Consider the following 25,428-nt stretch of genomic DNA (forward strand, 5'->3'; position numbering starts at 1 on the left):
GAGAGCATGGCCTCCCCGCCGGACGGCGAGCAGCGGGCTCTGCGGGAGCGGGTGGCGGCGCTGGAGGCGGACCTGGGCGCCTGCCGCAGGCAGCTGGAGCGGGCGCAGCGCCGGCTGCGCCGCAACGAACGCCTCTACCGCGAGGCGCGGGAGGGCAGCGAGGCGCTGAGGAGACAGGTAGGCCCCCGCCCCGGGAACCGGCTCCCCGGCCCTCTCTCCCCCTCCCGGCCCCAGCCCTGTCAGGCGTCCCCGCTGCCGTCACCACCACCGCCTCCCCCCGCCCCGGGTATCCCGCGACCCCCCCTGCAACGCGAACGTCTTCTCGACCGCAAAGTTGGTTTCGCAGTCGGAAGGAAAAACTACGTTTAGCAGAAGGAAAGCGGCTTAGGTGAGGTAAAGGAAGGGTGGAAGAACTGCCCCAGGGATGCTTATCCCGAAATAGGGAAGTTTTGTAAGTGCCGCAGTTTGTCACCGCAGAACAGTGGTTATTGCGTGACATTCAACTTTTCAGGATGGGCCTCTTAAAAATAACTGTGGTTGAGTTTTTCCTCCCAAGTGCTTGCCTTTATTGTTATACCCTCTATGAGCAGAAATTATGTTTTTCTTTATCCCAAGCGTTCGAGGAGAAAATTGTCTTGTGCAAAACGAAGATGTACATCTTCCCTGCTCTGGCAGGGGGGTGGGACTAGATGATCCACTAGGTGCTTTCCAACCCTGACCGTTCTGTGATTCTGTGATCAGCTGAAATAGCTATGATGCAGTTATGTTTTGTTTGAATTACAGAATGTAAAGTAGGCTGATATTCTTTTTTGATGTAGATCCCTAAAAAGCAGCATTATATTCTGTAACATGCTGGGTTTTTTTCAGGTTGAAGAGCTCACTAAGGAAATCCATAATAGGAAGGCAAAAGATACATCTGATGTAGAAGTACAGACAGAAGACTATGCTGCGTGGTCACAAGCAGGTAGAGAGGGTGGTGATTGCTTAAACAGACATCTACAACAGTATCTTATTTTGGATTTTTTTTTTAATATAAAATACATTTCAAGGCTGTATTCTTAGCTGCATTACAGTCAGTAACCTGACATTGTCTTTCAGACCATTTCCTAATGGTCTGTAGCAGAGCCATAGTATTCAGTTACATAGTAGTCTCATACATTACACATATACGTGTTTTACCAGGTTTTAGAGTATGCTAAAACAAGGCATAATTTGTTCAGTAAGAATAGAATAAATTTAAAGCGGAAACACTACCTAATAGTTTATTTTCATTAGACTGCTTATATGCATAGATTTCCGGTTTAAGATTTAGGATCTTTAAACTGCATTGTGTAAAATATCGCTTTGCTACTTGATGCAACTTCAACTTTTTTTTTCCACCCCCTGCAGATTATTACTACTATGAAAATTATTACAATCACGCTGATACTCAGGATTGTGCATCTGAACTGCCAGTGCAGCACAATCATGGCACTGAAGGCACTGAGCATAATTCCACAGAGGAATCGCTAACAGGTGCTAGTATTCCTTTAAGGACAGATAGCACTGAAGTTGCTGAAGGTGGAGAAGAGGAAAATTTCATCCAGAATTCACAGGTTATAGAACTGTTTGGGGTTTTACCAATTTTGAAGCTGGCACTCTATTAGTATTTCATTTCATTTAAAAGATGCACTTTTGGTCTTGATGTCATTATGTGAAATTATATGAAATTATTTTTTGTGATGGTGTGGTGCTGATGATAGCAGACAAACATCATTGTGCTTTGAAACTTGACTTTTTCTGTAGTATGTTCCAAGTGTAACATGGTCCTAGATTTGTTTCCAAAAAAAAAGCACATTCTAAAACATGTCCTATGTAGCCTGGACGCATAGTGGGTTTTTTATCAGCAGAATATGTTCAGTATGGCCATGCTGACTTTCCTAAAGTATACTTTTTTTTCTTTCCTCCATTGCTATAAGGAGGCAGCATATAAGGAGAAGAAAGTTGTTGGGGGCTTATATTTGTTTATTTCATTGTGTTTTTTTCCCTGCTATGCAGCCTTCTCTTAGATTACTCATCTCACTCTCTTCACTAATTTTGTGCCTTAGTATCTAGCAACTGAAATGGAGTGGAGAGCAGAAATCTATTTTAGAAATGTACTGAAAGATACTCGCTGTGTATATTTTTGACATGAACCACTTTTGAATGAAGTCTGGGGAAAACGAAAGGCACAGGATGAAGTCTTGGTCCCATTGAAATCAGTGGGAGTTTATCAGTAGACTACAGCTAGATTTTTGCCTTCTTGTTTAATAGTTCTTGAATCGATCCAAGTCCAGATTGGATTATTTTGTTTTATTTTAAATAGAGCATTGCAAAATGCTAAAGAGCCAAGGAGGTTCGTTTTGCAAGAAAATTTGGTTTCTTATTTTTTGTTGTCAGGAGGCAGAAGATACTTCAGTACCAGAGGGTTCTTTGGCAGAGAGCTTGAGAGCTGCTGCAGAAGCTGCTGTTTCACAAACCGGATTTATTTATGATGAAAATACAGGATTGTACTATGACCATAGCACTGGATTCTACTACAATTCGGTAAGGATCATTTTCAAAACCCTTGGCATTTTTTTCTCTCTTGCAAAGTTTTAGTAGTAAAAGTTGATGTGAGCAAAGAACTAAGATCCAGGCTGACTTTATAGAATCATAGAATGGTTTAGAGTTGGAAAGGACCTTGAAGATCATCGAGTTCCAACCCCCCTGCCATAGACAGGGACGCTTCCCACTAGACCAGGTTGCCCAAGTCCGTGTCCAGCCTGGCCTTGAACACCTCCAGGGATGGGGCATCAACAACCTCTCTGGACAACCTGTTCCAGTGCCTTACCACCCTCAAAGTAAAAAATTTCTTACTAATGTTTAATCTAAACCTGCCCTCTTCCAGTTTAAAGCCATTTCCCCCTGGTCCTATCACTATATGCCCCAGTAAAAAGTCCTTCCCCAGCTCTCCTGTAGGCCCCCTTTAGGTACTGGAAGGCCGCAATAAGATCTCCTGGAGCCTTCTCCAGGCTGAACAGCCCCAACTCTTTCAGCCTCTCCTCATAGGAGAGGTGCTCCAGCCCTCAGATCATCCTCGTGGCTCTCCTGGACACACTCCAGCAGGTCCATGTCCTTCTTATGTTGGGGACTCCAGAGCTGGATGCAGTACTCCAGGTGGGGTCTCACAAGAGTGGAGTAGAGGGGCAGAATCACCTCCTTTGACCTGCCGGCCGCACTTCTGATGCAGCCCAGGGTACGGTTGGCCTTCTGGGCTGCAGTCACACATTGCTGGTTCACGTTGAGCTTCTCATCAATCAGCACCCCCAGGTCCTTCTCCTCAGGGCTGCTCTCCAGCCATTCCCCACCAAGCCTGTATTTGTGCTTGGGATTGCCCCGACCCAGATGTAGGACCATGCACTTGGCCTTGTTGAACTGCATGAGGTTGGCTTGGGCCCACCTCTCCATCCTGTCCAGATTCCTCTGGATGGCATCCCTCCCCTCCAGCGTGTCTACCTCGCCAAACAACTTGGTGTCATTGGCAAACTTGCTGAGGGTGCACTCAACCCCACTGTCTGTGTCGCCGACAAAGATGTTGAACAGTACAGGTCCCAGTACCGACTTCTGAGGAACGCCACTTGTCACTGCTCTCCACTTGGACGTCAAGCTGTTGACTGACCGTCCAGCCAGTTCTTTATGATTTGAAAAACATGTTGCTGAAGACAAAGAGTAATGGAAGTTTGTTAATTAGTTGTTGAATTATTTCAGTCAAATTAAAGATAGCAGGCTAAGATAAAATTTGGATTTTCTTGCAGTTCTTTTTGATGATCTTTTTAAAGATTTCCTAGATCTTTAACTTGCTTGGCAGTGTAGAAATTTTGTGCTATAAAGCTGCTCTGTAACTTTCAAAATTAAAAGCTTGAGCTGAAAGATGATGTGCTTAGAAAAAGACAGATTGTTGAACTAAATCAGTGGCTTCTCCACAGTGAACAGCATGTTAATAGAAAATATACAAAATACTTGTACTTTTATGTGAGTACTGTTACCAACTAGTTTGATGTTTCGGAAACAAAAATACTTCTTTCAGAAAAAGATGTCAGACAGTGGATCAGAATTTCATAATGGTTAATTTCTGCTATACATTTTGTCATAAGAGAGCTTTTAGGGAAGTTTTCTTTTTGTCCTATGAGGTATGTGTATGCATACATGCATATATAGGTAGATACATACACTGCTACAAATCCTGGTGGAACTTCTGTGATGAAAACACAGGTTTTGTTTGCAGCATTACGTTCAACTTGATTAAAAAGAAAAGTGCATGTGGTACACAAAACTCCTTGTTTTGTTTTCAGGGGTGCTTCTGGACTTAATTTTTAAAGTCTTAAATGATACCATTGCTTTTGACATAGTTTGTGGATATAGTTAGATACATAAATATTTGGGGCTATAGATTACAGTTTGTGGAACAATTACACAAAAGAATATATTTTTTTTGTTCAGTAACTTTTATGAATTATAGGAAAAGTTCATGTATTGGATTTACTGGCAAGGTTTTGGTAGCGGGGCTGGGGGCTGCAGAGGCGGCCTGTGTGAGAGGAGGTCGGGGTCTGCCTGGACACGGCTGGTTCCACTGCAGGACACAGCTGAGCCCATCAGAGAAGCTGGTGGTGCCTCTCTGAAAGCATGTTTAAGAAAGGGCAAAATGCTGTACAGTGGAGTGTCTATGTGTTGGGGAGCGGGGTGAGAAAGTCAGGGACAGTGTGAGAAACAACCTTGCGAATGCCAGGGTCAAAGAAGAAGGGGCAGGAGGAGGTTCTCCAAGCACTGGAGCAGGCAATTCCCTGCAGTCTGTGGAAGAGGACCACGCTGGAGCGGGTGTCCACACTGCAGTCTGTAGAGGACACCACACTGGAGCAGCTTCTTAAGGCGCTGTGGCCCATGGAGAGCCCATGCCACAGCAGGTTCCCTTGGCTGTAGCTGTGGCCCATGGAGGACCGTGTGGCCGTTCTTGAAGGGCTGCAACCCATGGGAAGGACACAGGCTGGGCAGAAGAAAAGTGTGAAGAGGAAGGAGCAGCAGAGAGGAACTGTTATGAACTGGCTGCAGCACCCCCACTCCTCAGCTCCCTGCGCGCTTGGGCAGGGGGAAGAGAAGTAGAGGAGTTGGGAATGAAGGATTGAAGTAGAGCTTGGGAAAAAAGAGGCAGGGAGAGGACTGTCGTCTTTGTTTCTCATCTTCCAGCACTCTTTTAACTAGCAATAAATTAAATTTATTTTCACCAAATCAAATCTGGCTTGCTCATGATGGTAATCTCCCCATCTTTATCTTGACCCATGAGCTTTTTGTCTTATTTTCTTCCCCAGTCCTGAACAGGAGAGGGATTGAGAGAATGGCTGGGTATGCCAGCTAGGGTCACGCCACCACAGTTCTTTAGTTTGGGTATTTTTTTTTTAAACGTAGTATGTGCTTCTTTGTGTGCTTCTTTGAACAATGTATTTATTGAAGTAATGATAACATTGTTCTTTATGTTTCTTATAAAGGAAAATCAACTGTATTATGATCCAGCAACTGGAATTTATTACTACTGTGATGTGGAAAGTGGACGATACCAGTTTCATTCACGAGTGGATCTGCAGTCCTATCAGACCTCTGGTAGTCAGCACACCAAGGATAAAAAAGGGAAAAAGAAAAGAAAAGAACCAGAGCGGATTACTACAAATGAGTATAAGGTAACTTTAGAACTGGCAGACAGAAAATGCAAAATCTGTTTGGGTTTTTTTAATGATGATGCAATTTATGGGTTGTGGGGTTTGGTTTTATGTAGCGGATGTATGCGTATTTTCTGAAGGATTCATATATCTTTAAACTGTATATAGCAGGTTGCTAACATGTAGTTAGTGTTCAAATAATTTTCCCAGTGAATGATTAAGGATGAAACTTTAAACTTGGATTCCCTCACTTTTTCAATGTTACTTTATTACAATACAACTGTAGACAGCTAAAATTGAGTGTCAGTGAAGCCCTCTGATTAATAAGGCACACTAGAGTGAATTCAGGATACTGTGTGAACTGGATTTACATCGGAAATTCAGTGTTACCTTAGTGTCTTGATTTTAAGGTTTTGGCTTGTGGGTTTTTTTGTTGTTGGCTGTTGATTTTTTATTTTTTTTTTTAATTCATGTGATGAATCAAAAAATTACTGAAGGTTTTGAAAATGCATACACACACCACCCCTTCTCTGTGACTGTGTATTCCAAGGCTCATTCCGTTGACATTTTACTATCTCTCTGCCATCATTTGGGATTGATGAATTGCCTGTGAAGTTCTAATTCTTTGTATGTTATGCTCTCCTGTTGATATTTTATTTGGTCAATGCACTTTTGTTGCCCATAGTGTGTGGATAAGCTGTACATAGGAATATATATGCATGGTACTTAACTTGTATTTTAAGCTGTAGAAAACATAACTGCTTTTCTGTTGTTTTTCTGATTGCTGAGAAAGCATACCGTGTAGTACATAGTGACTGCCTTTGAAAAACATTACTCGCTCCTAAACACCAGTAGTTCTATTGGAACGCAGCTATTAAACCTCAAGAAGCATTTTCTTAATGAACACTATTATTGATGTTAAATCAAATTTGTATAGTCCTATTCTGCAATCCTGTTTTATTAAGATTTAGCTGAATGTATTGATTTCTTTAGTTTGCAGCTCTCATTAGTTTGCATTTTTTAAAGCTATTGCTTTAACCATTTGTCCTGGTTTGAGGTAAAAAGGACCAATTTTGTTCAGTAAATTTACTTCTTAGCTGGGCCTCTTCTAACTACTGAAATTAACAGCATATTGTGTTGACAGTGTTTGCTCTCAGAGTGATAAGACCTATGCTTATAGCTGATGCCAAGGTACGGTACGGAGAGGCTCTTGCATATTATAATTATTGCTATAACACCCAAGGGTAGATAACTTGGTTATGTGCCCCATTGGAGGGTCGGAAGCAGAAAAGTGTAGAGGCGTCCCACCTGCCGGGAGGAGTGGACAGGACAGGTGGCCCAAAACTGACCAACAGGGTATTCCATCCCATCTGCCTCATGCTCAGTATAAAAGCTGAGGGATCAAAGGGTCAGCTTCTTTCTTCAGTGGCCGACATCTGAGGAGGACTCTGTCTGTTCGTCTGCCTTTGATCCTGATCCTGAATGCAGATCTGTAATCCAGTTCCTGTCAGTCACTGAATTCAGTCTGGGACTTCCCCAGTGCCAGCCAGTGACGTGATTGTCATCCTGGGAGCTTGATACAGTTTTGTACATATTTAATTATTTTCTTTTTATTATTAATATTTCATTAAAATAGTTTAGTTCCTTCTAAACTCATAAGTGTCTCCCTCTCTCTCTTTGAAGGGGGGGGGGGGGGGGGGCATCTGTCGCTCGCCCAGTGGCCGGTTCCACCCAAGCCACAACACTGTTGTATAATTTCCTTATGTAGGCCTCAGTCAAGCTGATTGGTTGAAATCTGAAATAATTAAATAATTATGTTAGTGTACAGGTACTCTTACATAATAGTTACATAGCATCAGTACAGAGTTTAAAAATTTTGTATCAGGAGTGAGGTCTTCAGAAAGATTTGAAAATGGAAACTCTTTACCTTAAGAACCAGTGAAGGTAGGTTAAATGGATAGTGGTGGTTGATTGATTACAGATTTTATAAATAGGTTGTGGCTAATGTCGGGATTTCTGTTCTTTGAGAAAACTTCACGTGCACCATTCCATTTTGAAAGCTTGAGGTAGGTACTGAGCAATACTACATATAATGATCCTTCAGACTTAAGAAAAGCGAGCTAATGCAGTTCAAGCTAGTTTTACTAGCATCCAAGTTCTGGGCATGCTGTGTGCAGCTGCTGAATTAACATTCTGTCACTCTCAAAATGCATTCATACAGAACTTTGTTCATTATGTGTCAGGAAAGTATCATGGAAAGCTTGTATGAGTGAGCCTTTATCATATAGTGCAATTAGTAGATCTCTTAAATTTAGTTCTGTGATGAACTCTTACATATTGACTGAAATCCATAAGTGTGTGTATAAAAGTTCTGTGGCATATATAGCTCTGACCTAACAAATAATTTTGACTGCTTTTTGGGATCTCATCAGAATCTACTTCTGTCATCTGATTATACTACAAATAGCTGCTTGTGTTTAGCTTGTGTTATGTTGATAAAATATTTTTATATTAATGGTCTTGTTAATGAATCTTTTGTATGAGGCTTGCACAGTCACAAGGTAGGAGGTAAACATCCACTTTTTATGGTGTGTTTTATTGATAGTGAACTGAGTGCTTTGCTTTATTTGTGAATTAATTTGACCAACAAGATAACAGGAAAACAGATTCTATAGTGCACAGATCTTTGCAACTGTGAAGAGTAAGTGAGTGTCATAGTAAGAATCAAGGCCTTTTCTCTTAAAAAAAAAATAAAGGGGAGAATACAAAGTGAAACTTAAAACAATTACTCTCCACTTCAAAAAGAAAAGAATGCCTTTTTGTTGCTGCAAGTTTATGTAAATGCACTGTTAGATTTAGAAAAAACAAAGCACCTTACTGTCATATTTTACTTAGCTGAGTTAAAATACTTTACTCTTGCTGTGTGGCTCTTAATCATATAAGATTTGTTCATTAGTTAAAGTTATATTACAATGAAAGATAAAATTTATTAGGATAAAAGATTATAGATTTTTCTGTTATAAAATGTAAAAAATAGTTTATAAGCTGCACAATCCATAGTTTCCTGGTATTTCTTGGCAATATTATTGTTGTCCAGTTTGGTCTGGTATTCGTAAAGGCACTGATTAGTTCACGTTAGTTATTTACATCCTAAACCAAACCCAGAAACATCTGGTTTTAGGTAGAACTTTGTAGGTGAAGTGTTATCTATTGAAATGCTTTCCTACACACTTATACCCAGCTTTTTCCTTTTGTTCCCTGTTCCACTCTTGACAAAAAAAAAATACAAAGTTAAAATAAAACCTATCTCTGAATACTGATTAAATTATTATTACTGATTAAATTAAGTTGCAGCAATTTTGAAGATCAGTACTTCGTTACTGCTTTTCACAATTTGTTATTAAATTGTGCTGCTAGTCTGAAAAATGCCTCCAAACATTACCAAATTTCTTGATCAAAGTAGGTTTTATTTTACTTTCTTTTTCTAGAGCCAGTATGTGTAGGAGAATAGTTTGGTTTCTTGCCTGGTCTGTGGGCCACTAGTAGTTGTAAATAAAGCAATACCAGGGTCTAATTCTGGGACTATGTCATACACCCTCTAAACGTTATTATTATTCCTGGTGAAGATGAGGTGGCTTGTGAGGAATATGCATGTGAAGCGAGGAAAGACAGCGAGCAGTAGTTCTAGAATCTCAAGTACACGAAACACTTAAGCTTGTTTTCTCTGTTTTTCAATAAACAGATTAAATGTAAACAAGTATCGATGGTTATTTAGTATTACTTAAAAGTTGTCAAATACAAGAAATAAGGGAATTTAGCCGTTGCGTGAGTAGATAATCACAGCAAATACTTCTACATAGACAGTGCTGGTAGCTATATAGTCTTTACAAAAACTGCATGTGATTTTTCAATTATTTATTCTGTTTAAACCAAAGTTAATCTCTTTTAATCTAAAAAAGATTGTAACTGGGCCAATCTGTTAACTTTCTGGTCACAGGAGGATTTTTTTAGGTGCCGTTTAGTTTGTAGCTATTGTGAAGAATTTGATGTGCTCAGCTATCTTACATATAGTATCTACTCATAAGTAGTAAGTTGGAATGCTTAACAGTACAGAAATGGCAAGTGTACTTTCCACAAGTATTGCAGCATTCTTGCAAAATCAATATAAATCTGAGCATCTAAAGAATAAAATTAACCTGTTATTTACTTTATTTTTAACAAGTTGAGTTACCAAACAAGAAAATACTAGTGAGCATCTGCAAAAATGAATGTACTTCTAATTGCAAAAAAAAACCAACCAAACAAAAACAAACAAACAAACAAAAAACACAGTGGAGGGGAACTCATGTGCCTATTATCTCCTGAGGAATGTTCCTGATTTATACAAGAACTTTCCTTAAGGAGATTCATTCTTTTCAGTCACCAAACTTCTATATTACCAATAGTTTTCTTTTGACTTGTGAAAATAAGCATGCTGCCCACATGCTTGCTTTTAATAGACGATCAGGAATTGTATTTGCCAGGATGAAGTATTAGATAACTTCTGTGCAGCTTGTATAAAGTGGATGGGTGGAATACTTTGGAACTTTCAGGCATATAGTTCAGTTCTGCTATCTTTTTCTAGTCATGGGCCAAAACCAAAGTGGGGCAAGTAATACCATAATTACCTCCTGTACAAAAAAAAAAAAAAATTAAATAAATAAATTTGGAAAAGTTAAAAAAAAAAATAATCACAAGGTGGCAAAAATTATAATGTAATCCCGTGCCCGATGTCTAGATCCAGCGCTTCCATAGAGGTTGGAGAACAGACTGTGTGCAATAGTAGTTCTACTAGTTCTACTTGCTGGATGGGGGCCGTTACAAATAAGTAGCAAAATTTAGATGCACATATGCCATTTTTTTCCCAGAAATTATTTTTACAGTGTATTCTTAAGATACTCTCTTAATAAATTTTATTTCAACATGGTGCTCCAAATTAACTTCTGCCATGTTCTTTTCCATTGTAGATGCATCCTAGCTACCTCTGTAGGAGAGACAGGTCTTTGGTATTAGTATTTCCCATAGAAATCTTGAAGCAGTGATTTTTATTTATTTTTATCACGTGTAGTTTACTTTTTGCTGATATTCGTCCCATCTTTAGGTACGTCAGTTGACAGAAACCATGGCTAATCTGAAGATTTCTTCTTTTGGATTGGCAGCTTCTGGTGAAGGTAGAGTTGAGACACCAAACACATTAGTCCATGGATGTTTACCTTTAACCTTGATATTTTTATTAAAGGAAAAATAGTATCTAGCAGTTGATGTTTAGATACCTGTTTTCCTAAAGTAATTAAGTTTTTTAAGCTATTTGATCAAAATCAGTTCATCTACAAAGTAACTTTGAACTATATTTCAAATACTGTATAAGTAAAGCATCTGAAGAAAACTTTGATGGCATTCTAGAATATTTGGGAAGGAACATATTTAGGATCACTGTATTAACATAGGGTGTCCTGACTAAACAAGCTACACGTTCTTAATGTAAGGCAAATTGATGTTTCCTGTATTTCAGAGCTGTCCACCAGCATATAAAATGGTTTCTTTATGATATAGGAAGAGCTTTACTCTCTTTCTGGCTTTTTAATTAGATTTTTTGCATTGTAAATTTGAGTATCGTGTAGGGTGAAAGACAGTAACTGAAGTACTTGTGGAACAGTGCCTGCAAGTGAAAGCTTAGTCAAGTGAAAGAGCTATTTTAAACTCTTTGAAAATGTTTCTTTAGTAAAATACTGAATTTCAGATTAGTATTTCAAATTGAGAGAAGAGGTCCTAAAGATGTAATATATTCAGCCCTTTAGATGAAGGCATTATTCCATTAAGTCACCTACTGAACTTCTAGTAAACCAAGAAGCAACAGATTATACACTTCTGAAAAATTGTATTTGTACATATTTGTACATTTTGTATAACATAAATTGATTTAGAAAATAACACAGTTTAAACAGTGCATTAGAATTAAACTCATCACAAATTTTAAGGTCTAATTTGTAGGCATGCTGAAGAGTTGCATGAACGTGCATGTTGATCAGGTATAATACAGAAAAATTTGAAGTTTTGAAAGACAAATGCCTTGCTCTGTCACAGTAAAGCAAAAAGTATAGTTAAATGCTTAAAATATTTTGAATTTTTCTTTAAAAACACTTCAGTTACTATGATCATTCATATATAAATTGTAAATAGGCCAATCTGCACTTCAGAAAGTCGTTGTAATCAGTAGTTTGTGGCCTATCCTTTATGAAGGAAAACCATCAGTTCCAGTCACACAAACATGATTGGTAATTCTTATAAGATGACTCATCGTGGGATACGTAAAAATCCTGACTTCACTTTCACTTTTGGCTGTCTTTTTCAGGGATGCAGAAATATGAAATGATTCAACCCTGTAGTTAAGAAATAGTTTATTATGGATAAGACTTTACTCATCCTTAGTGAGAGAAAAGCCCATGATCATGTGGGAATACTTAGTAGATAAAAAGTTTTTCAAAGCTGAATCATGTAAACACAGTCCCCCAACATATGACTGTTGGGGTAGGTCTACTGACTGTTCAGATATATCAGGCAAAGCAACATACAAAGGAGTGTACGTGCCTACTATCATATAACAAACATGGTTATAATGAGCACGTACTTGCATACTTTGTGTGTTGTATCATGAGTTTGGGATGAAGAGTTAAATATCCTGCCAGTGAGAAATAAAGTGCATTGCTAGTATTTGATACGTCATTCAGGATGATGTTTACGAAATATTCTGTTTACCACTAGTTTCTGGTTTTTAAGCAGTGGCTATATGGACACAAGGTATTAGGCACTATTTGTGTAGTTACACTTTCATGCATGCTACATACTCTATGTTAGTACTAGTAGTCATATATGATGGAAAAGGATTTCTTCAGCACAAGTAACGCCCCCCTCAAATGCTTTAAGAATACATTCAGCATCCCTCTCAGGCCTAATGTTTAGACATCATCAAGATGTGCATTTTTAATACAGATCTGTGAAATCATAACGGGCCAGATTCATAGAATCCATATTCTTTAGGAATGCGGTTTTAAAATTCTCAATTTTGTACAGGGATTTCTAAATGCAAAGATTACATTTTTATCAGTACTTAAAACAACGATTTAGTTTATTTGCTTCCTTAATGGTTGTTGTAGTAGTAGTGGAAAAAATACAGAAAATACTGAGGACAGGCTTACTGGTCATATTGGCAAAATGTGTGTACAGAATCCTTATTCTGCCTATATGAGGGTTTTTTAAATTCCTGTTTTGAACCCAGAACAGAGATTCTGCTTTTTAGTAGCTAGGCTTTGAAACAGCACCTTTTTATTTTCTAATTTAGAATATCTGAAGTAATGCCAAAACAAGTATCACTGGCTTCACTGTGAAGAAAGAGCTGAGCAGTGGCAGCATTATACTTGGACATCAATGCGTCACAGTCATCTGTTGCTTTGCCTCAGTTGTGATTGAGCAGACCATTTAGTTTCTCTGTTTTCAGATTAGATTAGTAAAACTTTGGTAGCTCACAGTATTATGAGAAGAAATAAGTTTTGGATTGTAGGGCACCTGGGTATATCAGGTATCAATCTAATATCCATATCAAACATAAATATAGACAAAAATAAATATACTGGAAAAGATCATTCATAGTAGTGATAATCAGATTTACCAAAAAGGTTTCTAATGGAATTAATGTGTTTGACATGTATGAACTATGTAGTCTTACTTTTGGTGGGATTGCTACATCTCTTATTTTAAATAAACAACGTTACGCAGTGACCTGGTGATCCTGTTCCTTCCTAGTTCCAATACTTAGAGGATTCAGGGAGGAGGGCTAGTGCATTAGAGAGAAACCCTAAACAAACTGATAGTCCTTCAGTTAAAGCATGAAGTCTTTTAGAATTTGCTGATTATTCCTGTAAATCTGCTGTCTTATTGAAAATATTTCAAAAGTACACTGTAAAGTTCTATCCAACAGCTTGACTGCTGGGCTGAGAGGAATTCTTGTGTTTGTCTTACAGCCATGCCACTGATGAGTTACAATTCTGAAAAGTGAAAGTGTGTTAATTTCCATGATGTTAACATTCACATTAATTCACGTATCTTGAAATGTAAAATGCTCTATATGAAAACTTACTGAAAAAAATCAAGGATGCTTTTATTTTAACTGCTGTGTTGCAATATTTGGTACAATTCAGGGCAGTTGTGTGCATTCATTCTGAATGCAAGATGGCAAATTAGTTAAAATCTGATATTTTTTAAAATTTATCTTTTAAAGCCATTTGTTGTTTTTTGTCTAAGGTGGTTATCAGGGCTACTAGATTGAGAATTTTCAAGGTACTCTGCCAAAATTAATCTGCCACTTTAGATTTCTCAGTTAAAAAAAAGTCTTTTCTGCTGATGAAATCAAGTGGCAATGGAAGAACCTGCAATCATCTAATCTGTTTGGTATTCAATGCAGAAATTTGTTGCAGTAGAAAATGAATTCTTAGTAGAACTGTTCCACATAGCATAAATTAAACTGAAGTTCTCCACAGTATCTTGATTAAAGGCTTTGTAAAAGTTGTAATTTTGAAAGGAGGAAAAGCGGGTCATAGGTGAGCGTGTGTGGGCATTCCAGATATTCTGGACCATTGTGGAAAAAAGTGAGAAAACAATAACAGGACGAAGATATGATGAAGATCAATTAAAGAACTTTTAAACAAGTTGCAAGAATTGAGTAAGAGAGGGACAGAAGTAGGTGTCGTTAAAGCAAAACTGGGAAATATTCAAGATGCTGTTGTACAAGTTTGAAAGCGAGGACAAGGATCTTAAGTTTTGTGTGAGAAAAGAGGAAGGAATAAGTGAAGTTTAGAAGAGGAGTGCAGTCACACTTTCTCAAATAGAAGATGGTCTCAGTCGTGTCTAATAGGATGTGAAAATGTTTCTACTGAAATGTTATATTGACTGCATGCACTGAACTTTCTGGAAATTTAACCATTTCTTAATAGTTGTCAAAAGAATTCTTCCTAGTGAGGAATATGCTTCCAGGCTGATAGCAGACTTTAGAATAACTCAATCTCCAAAGAATGTAACATTCTATAACTCCCCTCCAGGATTTGGACTCAGAAGAGCAGAAATCATACAACAGTCTGAATTGCTTATCCACTACTGAGCAAGTAAGTTCTGCTGAAGAAGAGGAGTCTCCAAATGTAAGAAAGAAGACTAAAGTGGACACAAAACCACGAAGCAATCTAACAGCCAAAGAATCACTTGCTACAGACAGTGTAAATTCACATTCACGCAAAAGTACACCAGATACTGCAGCATATACAGATGACAGTAGAACAGCAGACACAGAGAGTGAGCCAGAAGAAGGTGAAATTACAGATTCTGAGTGCGAAGCCTACAGCAGTGAGGATGAAGTAACAAGCAAAGAAACTGCTGATTCAGAAGACTCAGAAGAAGAAGGTGAATTATTGTGGCTTTTATGTATGATACTACTGTATTTTTTCCAGTGGCCCATTAAGAACAAACTACAAGAAAACAGTTTGGGTAATTAAAATAAAAATAAAAACATGTGAATTGAGATACTTTGAATTAAAAAATGCTTTATGTTACCAGTATTTGTTTCCCTCTCTTTACTTGCACAGTATCCAGAAGTAAAAATTGGTGTTTTTGTAAAAGTTGTTTAGGGGTGCTTCTACCCCAATGGTAGAATAAGATTGTTCAGATTAGGATAGTGACAGGAGAAAAGAAAGTCTATCACTAAAATAGAGACTCCAGTACAGACCTCACAGTAATTCTGTGTGTTAACTCTCTTCAGTTAATGTATAGTATTTCTGATACTGTTCATGAGCAGTCATGTGATTCAATGTAAGGTGAATTCACTGTGGTGAAAAGGATGAACATGGAGTACTCAGTACTATTTGAAATCCTATTATGTTTGCATTCCAGTGGCAATGAGTAAGAAATGGGTATAGAGAGGAAACCTGTATGCTGGTTTGTACAAGAGGTGGTGTTCTCCTAGGTCCTTAAGACTTCCTCAAGAACTGAATGGTCTCTGGGGGAAACAAAAAAAAGTAACCTGTAAAAAGCTTAACGGAACCAATTGGAGCTACACATATGCAAAAGATATTCTAAATCACAACTAAATACAACTGTGCCCTGCTTACAGTTAAATAGCTTGTTCCTTCTGTTTCCATTACTTTACTTGCTCAGCTACTCAGATTCTGAGTGATTTATGCCATTCAAAATATGCTTGCTACCATCAGGCTTTCAAATTAAATTTCCTTCTCTTACTATTTGCTAATAATCAATTCTGCAGTGATGCTGAGGCAATGAAAACTGGAGATAGTTCTGTTGTCCTAGTACCTTTTGAGCTAGTGTCTTCCCATCTTACCATGGCTATTCCTAACTAAGATCATTGGAGACTGTTTCTGCAAGTGCATATCCAAGGAGAGAATTCATACGGCTGTTGGAATGTAATTACTTGACAGATACTTAGGCCAAAAAACATATGCATCTGTAGGCTCATCTATTATTTTTTCTTATCTGTATTGGTGCATAGCGCTAATAAGAGTAAAAACTAGTAAAAATACATTTGACATAGAAATTATTAAATATAAAGTTCTATATGCATTAGGTTTGTGATGTGGTGAACAAAAAGGTTCTGCCTTTTCTCAAAGTAAAATTGTATTCTAATCTGATATGACTACTGGTTCATAAATTTATAATATGCTACTACGTTCTGTGAATATATTTATATTTTGTTGCTGTAACTAAACAGTTGCGTATATGTGAATAACCAGAATTAGGCAAACATTTTTAATACTTAGTGTGCAGTGAGAAAGCCTTTGAAACAGTAGTCTCATCAAAGTTTTCTCTCAGATGTGCTTATACATTTCTTTTTCTGAAAGTTGCGTGGGAGTCAGCCAGGTAATGACTGAATGTATATCAGTTATTTGAAAGCTATGGACTATAGGGTTAAAACTGTAATTTCTTGGTAGTAACATTCTTTATTTTTTTTATAATTATAGATGAAGAAAAGATCTGGCCTCCTTGTATCCGAGTAATTGTCATAAGATCACCAGTTCTACAGACCGGATCACTTTATATTATCACAGCTGTGAAACCTGCTACAATTGGAAGGTAAAACTGAATGGAATTTTTTATGTATTTCTGAAACAGTATGTCACTTTGAAAACTGTGGAAGCCACTCAGGATTGCTTGGTGCTGCTCTTCATGGTTGTCCTCCTAGCGTGCAGCAGTTGTGAGGTACTCTGAGTTAGGTTAGCCCACAGTAAGAAATTTAAGTCATGTGACATAGCATTGTGCGTGCTGTGGTAATAGCATATGCAGTTGATGTAGCTCAGCAGTCATGAAAATTTGTTGGTGATAATTTAATCGTGTGTCTGAGTCCTAATGGCAGCATAGCCGCAAGTCATTCTTTCAAAATTTGTTTTCTAGAAAGTACGTAAACTTTTTTTCTGGGCCACTAATTGAACCTTTTCAGAAATGGAAGAACACACTTCAGAAATTGAGGATCACAAGGAAGCATATCCTGGACTTCCTTCCACATTCAAATTCCAGTAGAGCTGGTTCATAGTTTTTAAATAATAAGTTGGGTTTTGTGGTAGCCTGCATGCATTCTTCCAGTTCTAATATTAAAAAAAAAAAAAAAATCTGGTTTGTTCATTGTGGATGGTGAATTTAATGATGAATTAATGCTTTCTTCCATGCTTACTGAAAACCTCACCCTTTCAACTGCTTTTATCTAATGCTGATAGATGTGTTTTGATTTGCTCTTACAGCTGGAGCTTTCTAGGTACATTTATGTAAAGATCAACAGTTGACAATTCTGCTTGCAATTTGCATATAGGTCTTTTGCTAGCTGCATTGCTTCTTCATCCCCTAGCATAAGAAACTGATACACAAATCACTTCCTCCTATTGCCGTGTTTTTGACCAAAAAAAAAAAAAAGAAAAATCTATATGGATTACTCTTTCATTGCTTGTATTACCTACCTAATGCTACCAGAATTCAACTTCAGAATTGAAGACTGATGCCAAGATGCACTGAAGACCTTGAAGGATGCAAAGTTCAGACTGTTATTTACAGGCTTCATGAGTGTAAAAAGTTCCAATAGAAATGTCATGTTTGTAGCTAAGAATTTAAAGGTACAGCTTTATCATATATTAATTGCCTACTGTGTATAGTTTATAGATGGAAGGATGGATGTGAAGCAAGTCTTTACATTCTGTATCTTGCAACATGATGTTTTACATCTGTAAAGCTCCCTAGTAGCTCAGAAGAGAAACATGGTATTAAGGTTCAACTGAAATACATCTTTTGTAAGCCAGTTATTAGACCTGTTTCTATTTTGTCGTGACTTATATATCAACTTGCCTTTCCAGAGAAAAAGATGTTGGACACACACTTCAGATTCCTGAAGTTGGAGTCAGTAAGGTAATTCTTGTTTCTGTCTACTGAAAGGTAGATCAGCATATGAATGAAGCGTTAGATTTATGGCTTTAAATTTTGCAAAATCGTATGTTAACTTCTTTTAAAAGAACTTTTAGAGTGAGATGTGGGTTTAGCCACATTTGAAGTTAGAAAAGGAAAACATACAGTATTTACAGCAGTGTGATTTCAAAGTCTGGAAAAGCTAAGTATTTTTTTAGATTGTAGTTTTACTAACCCACAGTGTAATGCACAGTAAAAAAAAAATGCTATGAATCTTGAATTTCTTAGTTATTCAACTTGAGGAAAACATATTACTCTGTTAAGTATTAATGGTGTATAAAATATTGATGAGAACTAGTTGGAACTTTGTCATAAAGTACTCCAGTCCTCGCAGTTGAGCTCAGGGCAACAGGTTTTGTTTTATTTTTCTTTAAGGCAACTGTATAAATATGTAAGTGATGTACAGGGAGCTTGAGAATTTAAAAGAATTTCTTTCGGTGACAGATTGTGATGGAAAATTTTTCTTTTGGATAAGAAAGTTTAAAGATAAATTATGTGCTCTGTTTTGCTAACTACTTTAACACAGATCATAAATACAGCACTCAATAAAAGAAAATGTAGATTGACAAAGATATGTCATCCAAACAGGAAAAAAAAAATTGATAAAAACATCTGCAAATGAAAGTATCTGAAATACGCTTTACTATGTCTGTTCCAGATGATAGTTCTGATTAATCATCCATGTACTGCATTTCATGCTGAACAATTTCCAGAGCAAATCTTTCCCGCTATTAATGACTTTTTCAGGCATGTATTTGAAATCAGGTGTATAAAGAAGCCAAAAGGCTTTTATTTTTCTGTCATGTTACCATTTTAGTACTTTTCAGGTACCTAACTGTTTATATATAAGAAGTTATTTCACTTTGTAGATAAGGAGTCAAAAGGCAGGAAGATAAATGACATATCTGTAGAAACAAAAAGGTTGTTTTCCTCTTCATTCATAATTGATAGCTGTGGAAGACTGGCATTTGCTTTTCCTGAGTGTAAAGTGACATTTAAAAAAACACTACGCCCTGCAGATTTACTATCTTTAGAAGGAGTTTGGGTTCATCCTATTCAATAAAGCAGAGGTAGAAATTAAATTACCTATTGAATGAGCTAGTAAGTCTCCACTATTATGGAAGTATTCCTATTGTAAATGCTAGCCAGTCCACAAAATACTATTTTGATTTTTGTTACTGAATGTAGCAACTGCTATTGCTCAAAGATAGAAGAGATTTGGTTTTAAACGAACGCTTTCTTCCCATATTGGATCTAGGGTTTTTTTTCTCCACTATAGCAAAAGGGATGTTTCCTGGTCACATTTGAAACTGTCACTTTTTTAGACTTCTGGTTTTTACTGGGAGTCTTAGTTGGCTGTAGACATTGTTATTTGGTTTGCTTAGTGGCCGTTTTTGAAGGCAGTGTATGTCTCTGTGAGTTTGGCCAGGAGTTGTTTTTTCTATGTTCTGTGTGGGCTTGGGAGCAATACCTATATAGAATTGCAACAACAAAACAAACAAAAAAAAAATAATTACATTGTTAGTTGTAGTATCAGAAAGGAAATAAGACCAGCAAATGATGGCTAGTCATTGTGTCCTGGGCATTAAGATGCAGGTGAAGCTGAATTACATGAAATTTACAGAAGCATGGCATTTAGGGAGCTATTTCAGATGTGAAAGACCAAGCTGCAGAATTGTATCAGATTTTTTTTTTTAATTGAAAGAGAAAAATTGAGAATGTTATAACATACCTTGCAAGAAAAACAGCCTTTTGTTTATATTACTGTATCTTGTAGTCCTTTAAGTAAAGCATACATGACACATTGGAAGTATATACTTTTTCAGTACTGAATCAGTTTATGGTCAAAATAGTTACATTATTAGTAATGTACTTTAGCTTACGCTGTGGCCCATTCATTTATACTTCCCATGCATGAAATCATAAGGTGTGGAATATTCTCTTAACTTTGAGTACCACAGCTGCTCAGTTAAAAGGCCCCAAAATATATTCTGAAATCTTACTTTAAAATCGCATATAAATTGTGAAGTATTTGCTTAATAAGAACGTTTCACCTAGGCTTCTATTTGTCAGTTCCATGCAGAAGTATATTTTGACCACGATTTACAAAATTATGTTCTTGTGGATCAAGGCAGTCAGAATGGAACAGTTGTTAATGGAAATCAGATTCTCCAGGTGAGTACTTGTTGTTGTAGCGCTGTGTACATTGCAGAAAACTGTAGTCACGGGGTCATTTTAAATATGTCATGGCAAATCACTAACAACGTCATTGTGTGTCTTCTTTCAGACATTAGTCTTTCCCTTGGTTCCCTTCTGGTTTTATGGCCACTTACAATACTTAATGTTCGGTTTATCCACTATGGTTGCAGTTGCTACAGTGAAATACCCACTGTAGTTAAATACTTGCCTGTATTTGTGACACCAAACTGAATTCCTAAATTATGAGCAGTATTCATGAAATAGAGTTTGTGCCCTTCATTAATAACTGATTAACATAGCTGCCAAAACTTTCTTTTGCTGTAGCCTAAAACAAAATGTGATCCCTACATCTTGGAGCATGGAGATGAAGTGAAGATTGGTGAAACGGTGCTTTCTTTTCATATACATCCTGGCAGTGATACTTGTGATGGATGTGAACCAGGACAAGTCAGAGCACATCTCCGCTTGGACAGGAAAACAGAATCTTCTGGTTAGTCATGTTATGGGATATGATTTTTATTATAGCTCTTTACTTTATAATTATTACTTAGCTTTTGCTACAATTTTCTTGTCAACTGGGAATAGCTCTACAATACATGATGATGTGTTTTCTTCTTGGTATGTGTGTCTGTGTATAATAATGTTAGAACAAAAATTCTCAGTTGTCTTACATTTCAAAATATTGTTACATTATTAATTAGAAATTCAATCCTGTGTCCTTCCTTTTAGTTTGCCCAGCACTTAGCAAAGAAGAGAGAGAGTTAGTCAGAAGAAAAGCATTAAAACAAATACGGGTAAAATACGGTTTACAGGTAAGTTTACAGTAGAAGTTCATTCAGTGTTTGAAGTCTACATCTACTTTGTGATTCTTTATTAAGCCATAGACTTCAGTGAATAATGGAAGTTTTCAAATGCACTAAAACTTAAGCCTCGTAGTTTATCTCAAGCTTGGTTTTTGTACCCTAAGTAATAATTATTTACAAACCTATACAGAGAGATGATGGTAACAGGGCATGGAAGTTCTGTTAAAATTTTAGGAAAAGATGATCTGTTCCAATGTGTACAGGATTCCTTATTCTTTTGAGATTAAGATTTCTTAAGACACTTCTATTTTTGTTTCTGCAAATTAAGTTTGCACTAAGTTGAATTGCTGTCTTTTATTTGGAAAGCAAAAATAATGAGCAACTGAAAAAATGATGCAAGGAAAAGTGACATTTTTAAAGTTTTTATTTTAAGTCCACTTTGCCATAAAAGAATGCTGACATAAATGTACAGGTAATATATTATGTAAGTATTCGTTACTTGTGTTTTAGAGATTATTTTAACTATGGGGTTACATCTAGCACTTGTAATAAGTCTGTGTAAAAAACAATGCCATCGTTTCTTCCAAATTCTTCAGCTATCAAAATAGTATCGATACAGAATCTGTACACATGCTTAGTTCTGTCATCTACTCTGAAGAAAGAGTTGCTGAGGAACAGAGTTGATGTTTAAACAAAAAGCGAGTGGCGTGTCCGTATCATTTTCTGCTTCATATGGAGAGATTGATTCTTCATACCAAGAGAAGATTCAAGAGAATCTGTTAATTTATTTACTCTGTGAAACTAATGAATTTGGCAATATTACATTATTATGTCATGGTGGCAATAACATACCTTACAAGGTATGGCTGTAAAAAACTACTAAGTGACATCTATAGGTTTTTGCTATAAGATTTGAATTCATGAAATAGGCTGCAGCTGCCTTACTTTTGGAGAGAAGCAGTACAGTTACCAAAACTAAAGAATTTAAAGTCTGTTTTCTTTGTCTTGATGGAATTTCATCTGTTTATAAGAACACAGAGTATGAAGACAACAAAGCAGTGAAGAATCCAAAGTACAAAGATAGAGCAGGAAAACGCAGAGAGACCATTGGAAGTGAAGGAACTTTCCAAAGAGATGATAGTCCAGCTTCTGTTCATATGTAAGTTTGTTTGGGGGTAGAAAAATCCTCTGTGTCCTTCTCTAGTGAATCTTAAAAAATTATGATGAAGTAAGTACCAGTTACTTACTAGGATACAGTTTGTTAGGTTATGAATTACCTGTATATAATGCGTTAGGAGGGCTAGAAAATAGTAAGCTATTCTCACTTCCTAGTTCATATGTTCTTTTTGTTAACTCCTCACCTTCAATACAGAATTCAACTTGGCAGTAAGGATGCTTAGATCACTTTCTTACATACTCAGAAAACCAAGGAACTCCCCGGCTGCACTACTGACACTTTCAATAGTGTCTATTTTTCAAGTGTCTCAATTTCTGTTTTCCTTATCCAGTCCTAATAGTACACATGCAAATTTTCACCTGCAGTTTCTTTCATTGTCAATATCCAGCCTATCATAGGACATGCATTTTCATGCCTTTTAAATTACATTTACTTTAATCTTCATCTTTAATTATTCCTTTGTTTCTGTAGTGCTTTTTGGGGTGTCCTTTTTTTTTCCAAGAAACATGAACTTGTAGGTGCTTCTAAGTTAGTAAAAGGAAGTGTGACAGTGAAATATGTGCATTAGGATGATTTGGTGGCAAGGTAGCAATACAGTTTTTTGCCTAGTACAGCCAATCACCACCCACCCCATGCTGTATCTTTTAACTCCTAAAGTAAGCAAATAGTTCAAAAGGAGTTTTAAGACAGTTAGTATTGACTAGAGGCTTGGAATAGCTTTCGTAACCCAAAGATACTCATGGAAGAGTGTGCAAAAGGTAGCACTGGGGTCTTCTGGATAGCTCTTGATGGAAGCAGGAACAGCGTGGTAGTTCTGGTTTCTATAGCAGCATATGCACGCACATTTCCATCCTTCAGTATTTGAGTTGACAGCATACTCTTCGCATTAACTCTTGCATATCAGTTATCTTAAACTTTCTTCAAAGTGAAATCAGCAACAGCAACAAAGGACATAAAATGTTGGAGAAGATGGGATGGAAGAGAGGGGAAGGCCTGGGCAAAGATGGTGGTGGTATGAAGGATCCGGTAGGTCTCTTTGTTTTTTACTTTGAGCAAAAAGGAATAGAAACGTAGTTGCAGTGAAAAATGTCTAATTGTAAGTCACTATTCACTTGAAGCATTTCAAAATCCTGTTTAGGAAGGCATAATCTCAGTAGGACTAATCTCAAATAATTTTTTACTTGATTAATGAAGTATTTTGAAATTTTTCAATTATTTTGTCCCTTCAGTGGAAAATGCCAGTTTTGTCTGTGTTTGTTTGGAAACTAAGCAAGGGAGGACAGCCCGCTTCTAGCCATTGAATTGGTTATCTCATCTTTGAATACAAAGTCTGGAGGAAGATTGAAATCACTAAGTGGATGGGCTTATGGTGGAATCCTTCACTTTCTCTGAGGCTGATGGAACACAAAAATCAAGCTAGATGATGGGCCATGAGAGGGGAAAAGCTGTCTGAAGTCACTACAGCCACCCAGATCCGGGCCTCTGTGACAGCCATGTTAGCCCAACTTTTGTCACCAGAGATGTGTTGTCTTTTAGCACTAGTGCTGCTCAGAGCCACACCATACCTTCTGTTGTCAGCCTACCCAACCCAGGGACCATACGCTATTCACTCAGTGAAAAGTACTTCATAGTAGTATTAGCAGCACTCGTTCAGCACTCTAGATCATAGTTCTGGAGGTGGTGATTTGATGCATCATTTTAACAGTATTTTAGATGTCCGGGTATGATCTAAGTGTATTACAGCCCTGAAGAGAAGTGCATGGGGAGGGGTGGTGGAATTAGTATTGTAAAATATGATTTAAAGTATTTAGATTACCTAACTTGCAGTTGAAACAATATTTAATGTATTTGACAGATCCATCTTCAGGTACATAAGACACATGCAGGTTTGGGTACCAGCAGACCAGCCTCAATTGAAGATGTTCAGATTATCCAGAGCAAGAATAAAAAGAACTGGGATAAAGCAAGAGAAAGGTTTGCTGAAAACTTCCAAGAACCTAAATCACAAAGGGATACACCTAAGATTACGCCTTGGGTTAGAGGGACTGTAGAGTAAAGTATCTGGTCTCACAGCAGGGTAATTCCCGTGTGTAAATAGTTGGGAGAGAATTTATTTTTATTCTTTTGCTAAAGCAGGAGTTTGGTGATAATGTAAAATACAGTGTGGAAAAAATTATACAAAATTAACTCTATTATGTTAACTGGTTTTCTTTAGTCTTCATGCTTTTATAAAAACACATTTTTAATAAGAAATGAATTTAGAGGGATGTTCAAATTTCAGTACTTGAAAGTGATTCTCAGCAGCAGCAGGAAGTTTCTTCAGTTGTGTTTTTTACACCATTCTTCATGGAAAGTCAAACAAAAACATCTATTAAACTTAACTATGATACCTTTAACATTTGAACAGTGGTTTAAAAGCAAGCTGAAACAAACAAACAAAAAGAAAATCCCACGGACCCCTACTAACAGAGTATCATACTGCCTTTTCCTTTCTTATATGTTTATTCACAATTGCCATGAAATGCTCAGCAAGAGGTACACCACTCTTAAATTCATACAGTTCAGGACTAGTCACATGTCTCAGCTTACCTTAAGAGGGGAAAAAACTTGGTTTAAAATGATTCATCAGTACTGTTCAAAAATAAATACTGTACTCCATGAAATAAACTACCGGCATTGGTGAAGAAGAAAATGTTCAAAGACAGCTTGTAGCAAAATTTTCTTCTGTGAAGAACTTGCTTGAGATTTGTTTAGTAAATCTGTATCAGGCCTTTAAGAGAGGAGGTATGTTTAGAAAACTGCTGTCTGTGTGTATTATTTATTAACTTCTTGTTCTGATACATCCATTGCTGGCAATGGAAATTATGCCAGAAAAGAAACAACCAATTTTTGGTGGGGAAGGATTGCCAAACTGAAGCTAAAAGCTCGGTATTTATTGAATGTTCCCAAACACAATAAATCATTGTCAATTTAAGCAGTGTGCTTCTTGATACTGTCTTGT

At 37.1% G+C, this 25,428-nt stretch overlaps 1 protein-coding gene across 2 annotated transcripts; it reads left to right on the forward strand.

The window, feature by feature from the left end:
* AGGF1 (angiogenic factor with G-patch and FHA domains 1) lies at window positions 1–25,406 on the forward strand. Of its 2 annotated transcripts, none has more exons than XM_082497135.1 (14): window positions 1–177; window positions 868–964; window positions 1,390–1,595; window positions 2,419–2,565; window positions 5,541–5,729; window positions 10,849–10,918; window positions 16,763–16,874; window positions 18,140–18,191; window positions 20,322–20,423; window positions 20,772–20,937; window positions 21,177–21,259; window positions 22,282–22,409; window positions 23,354–23,453; window positions 24,283–25,406. In XM_082497135.1, the coding sequence occupies exons 1-14, from the start codon at window positions 7–9 to the stop codon at window positions 24,481–24,483; spliced, it is 1,824 nt and encodes a 607-aa protein (XP_082353261.1). In that variant the 5' UTR covers window positions 1–6; the 3' UTR covers window positions 24,484–25,406. The 2 variants fall into 2 exon arrangements, with proteins under 2 accessions (XP_082353261.1, XP_082353260.1); XM_082497134.1 differs by lacking the exon at window positions 10,849–10,918 and adding an exon at window positions 14,840–15,194 and having other exon boundaries at window positions 24,283–25,379.
* Window positions 25,407–25,428: the final 22 nt, after the last annotated feature.

Source organism: Vanellus vanellus (assembly GCF_965231255.1).
Source record: "Vanellus vanellus genome assembly, chromosome: Z".
Taxonomy (NCBI): Eukaryota; Metazoa; Chordata; class Aves; order Charadriiformes; family Charadriidae; genus Vanellus; species Vanellus vanellus.

Bases quoted from the DNA above. Each gene is read 5' to 3' on its own strand.
- AGGF1 (XM_082497134.1), top strand. From the start codon at position 7: ATGGCCTCCCCGCCGGACGGCGAGCAGCGGGCTCTGCGGGAGCGGGTG. The intron at 1,596-2,418 runs GTTATAGAACTG...TTTTGTTGTCAG, and splicing joins ATTTCATCCAGAATTCACAG to GAGGCAGAAGATACTTCAGT. The intron at 15,195-16,762 runs GTGAATTATTGT...TTATAATTATAG, and splicing joins AGAAGACTCAGAAGAAGAAG to ATGAAGAAAAGATCTGGCCT.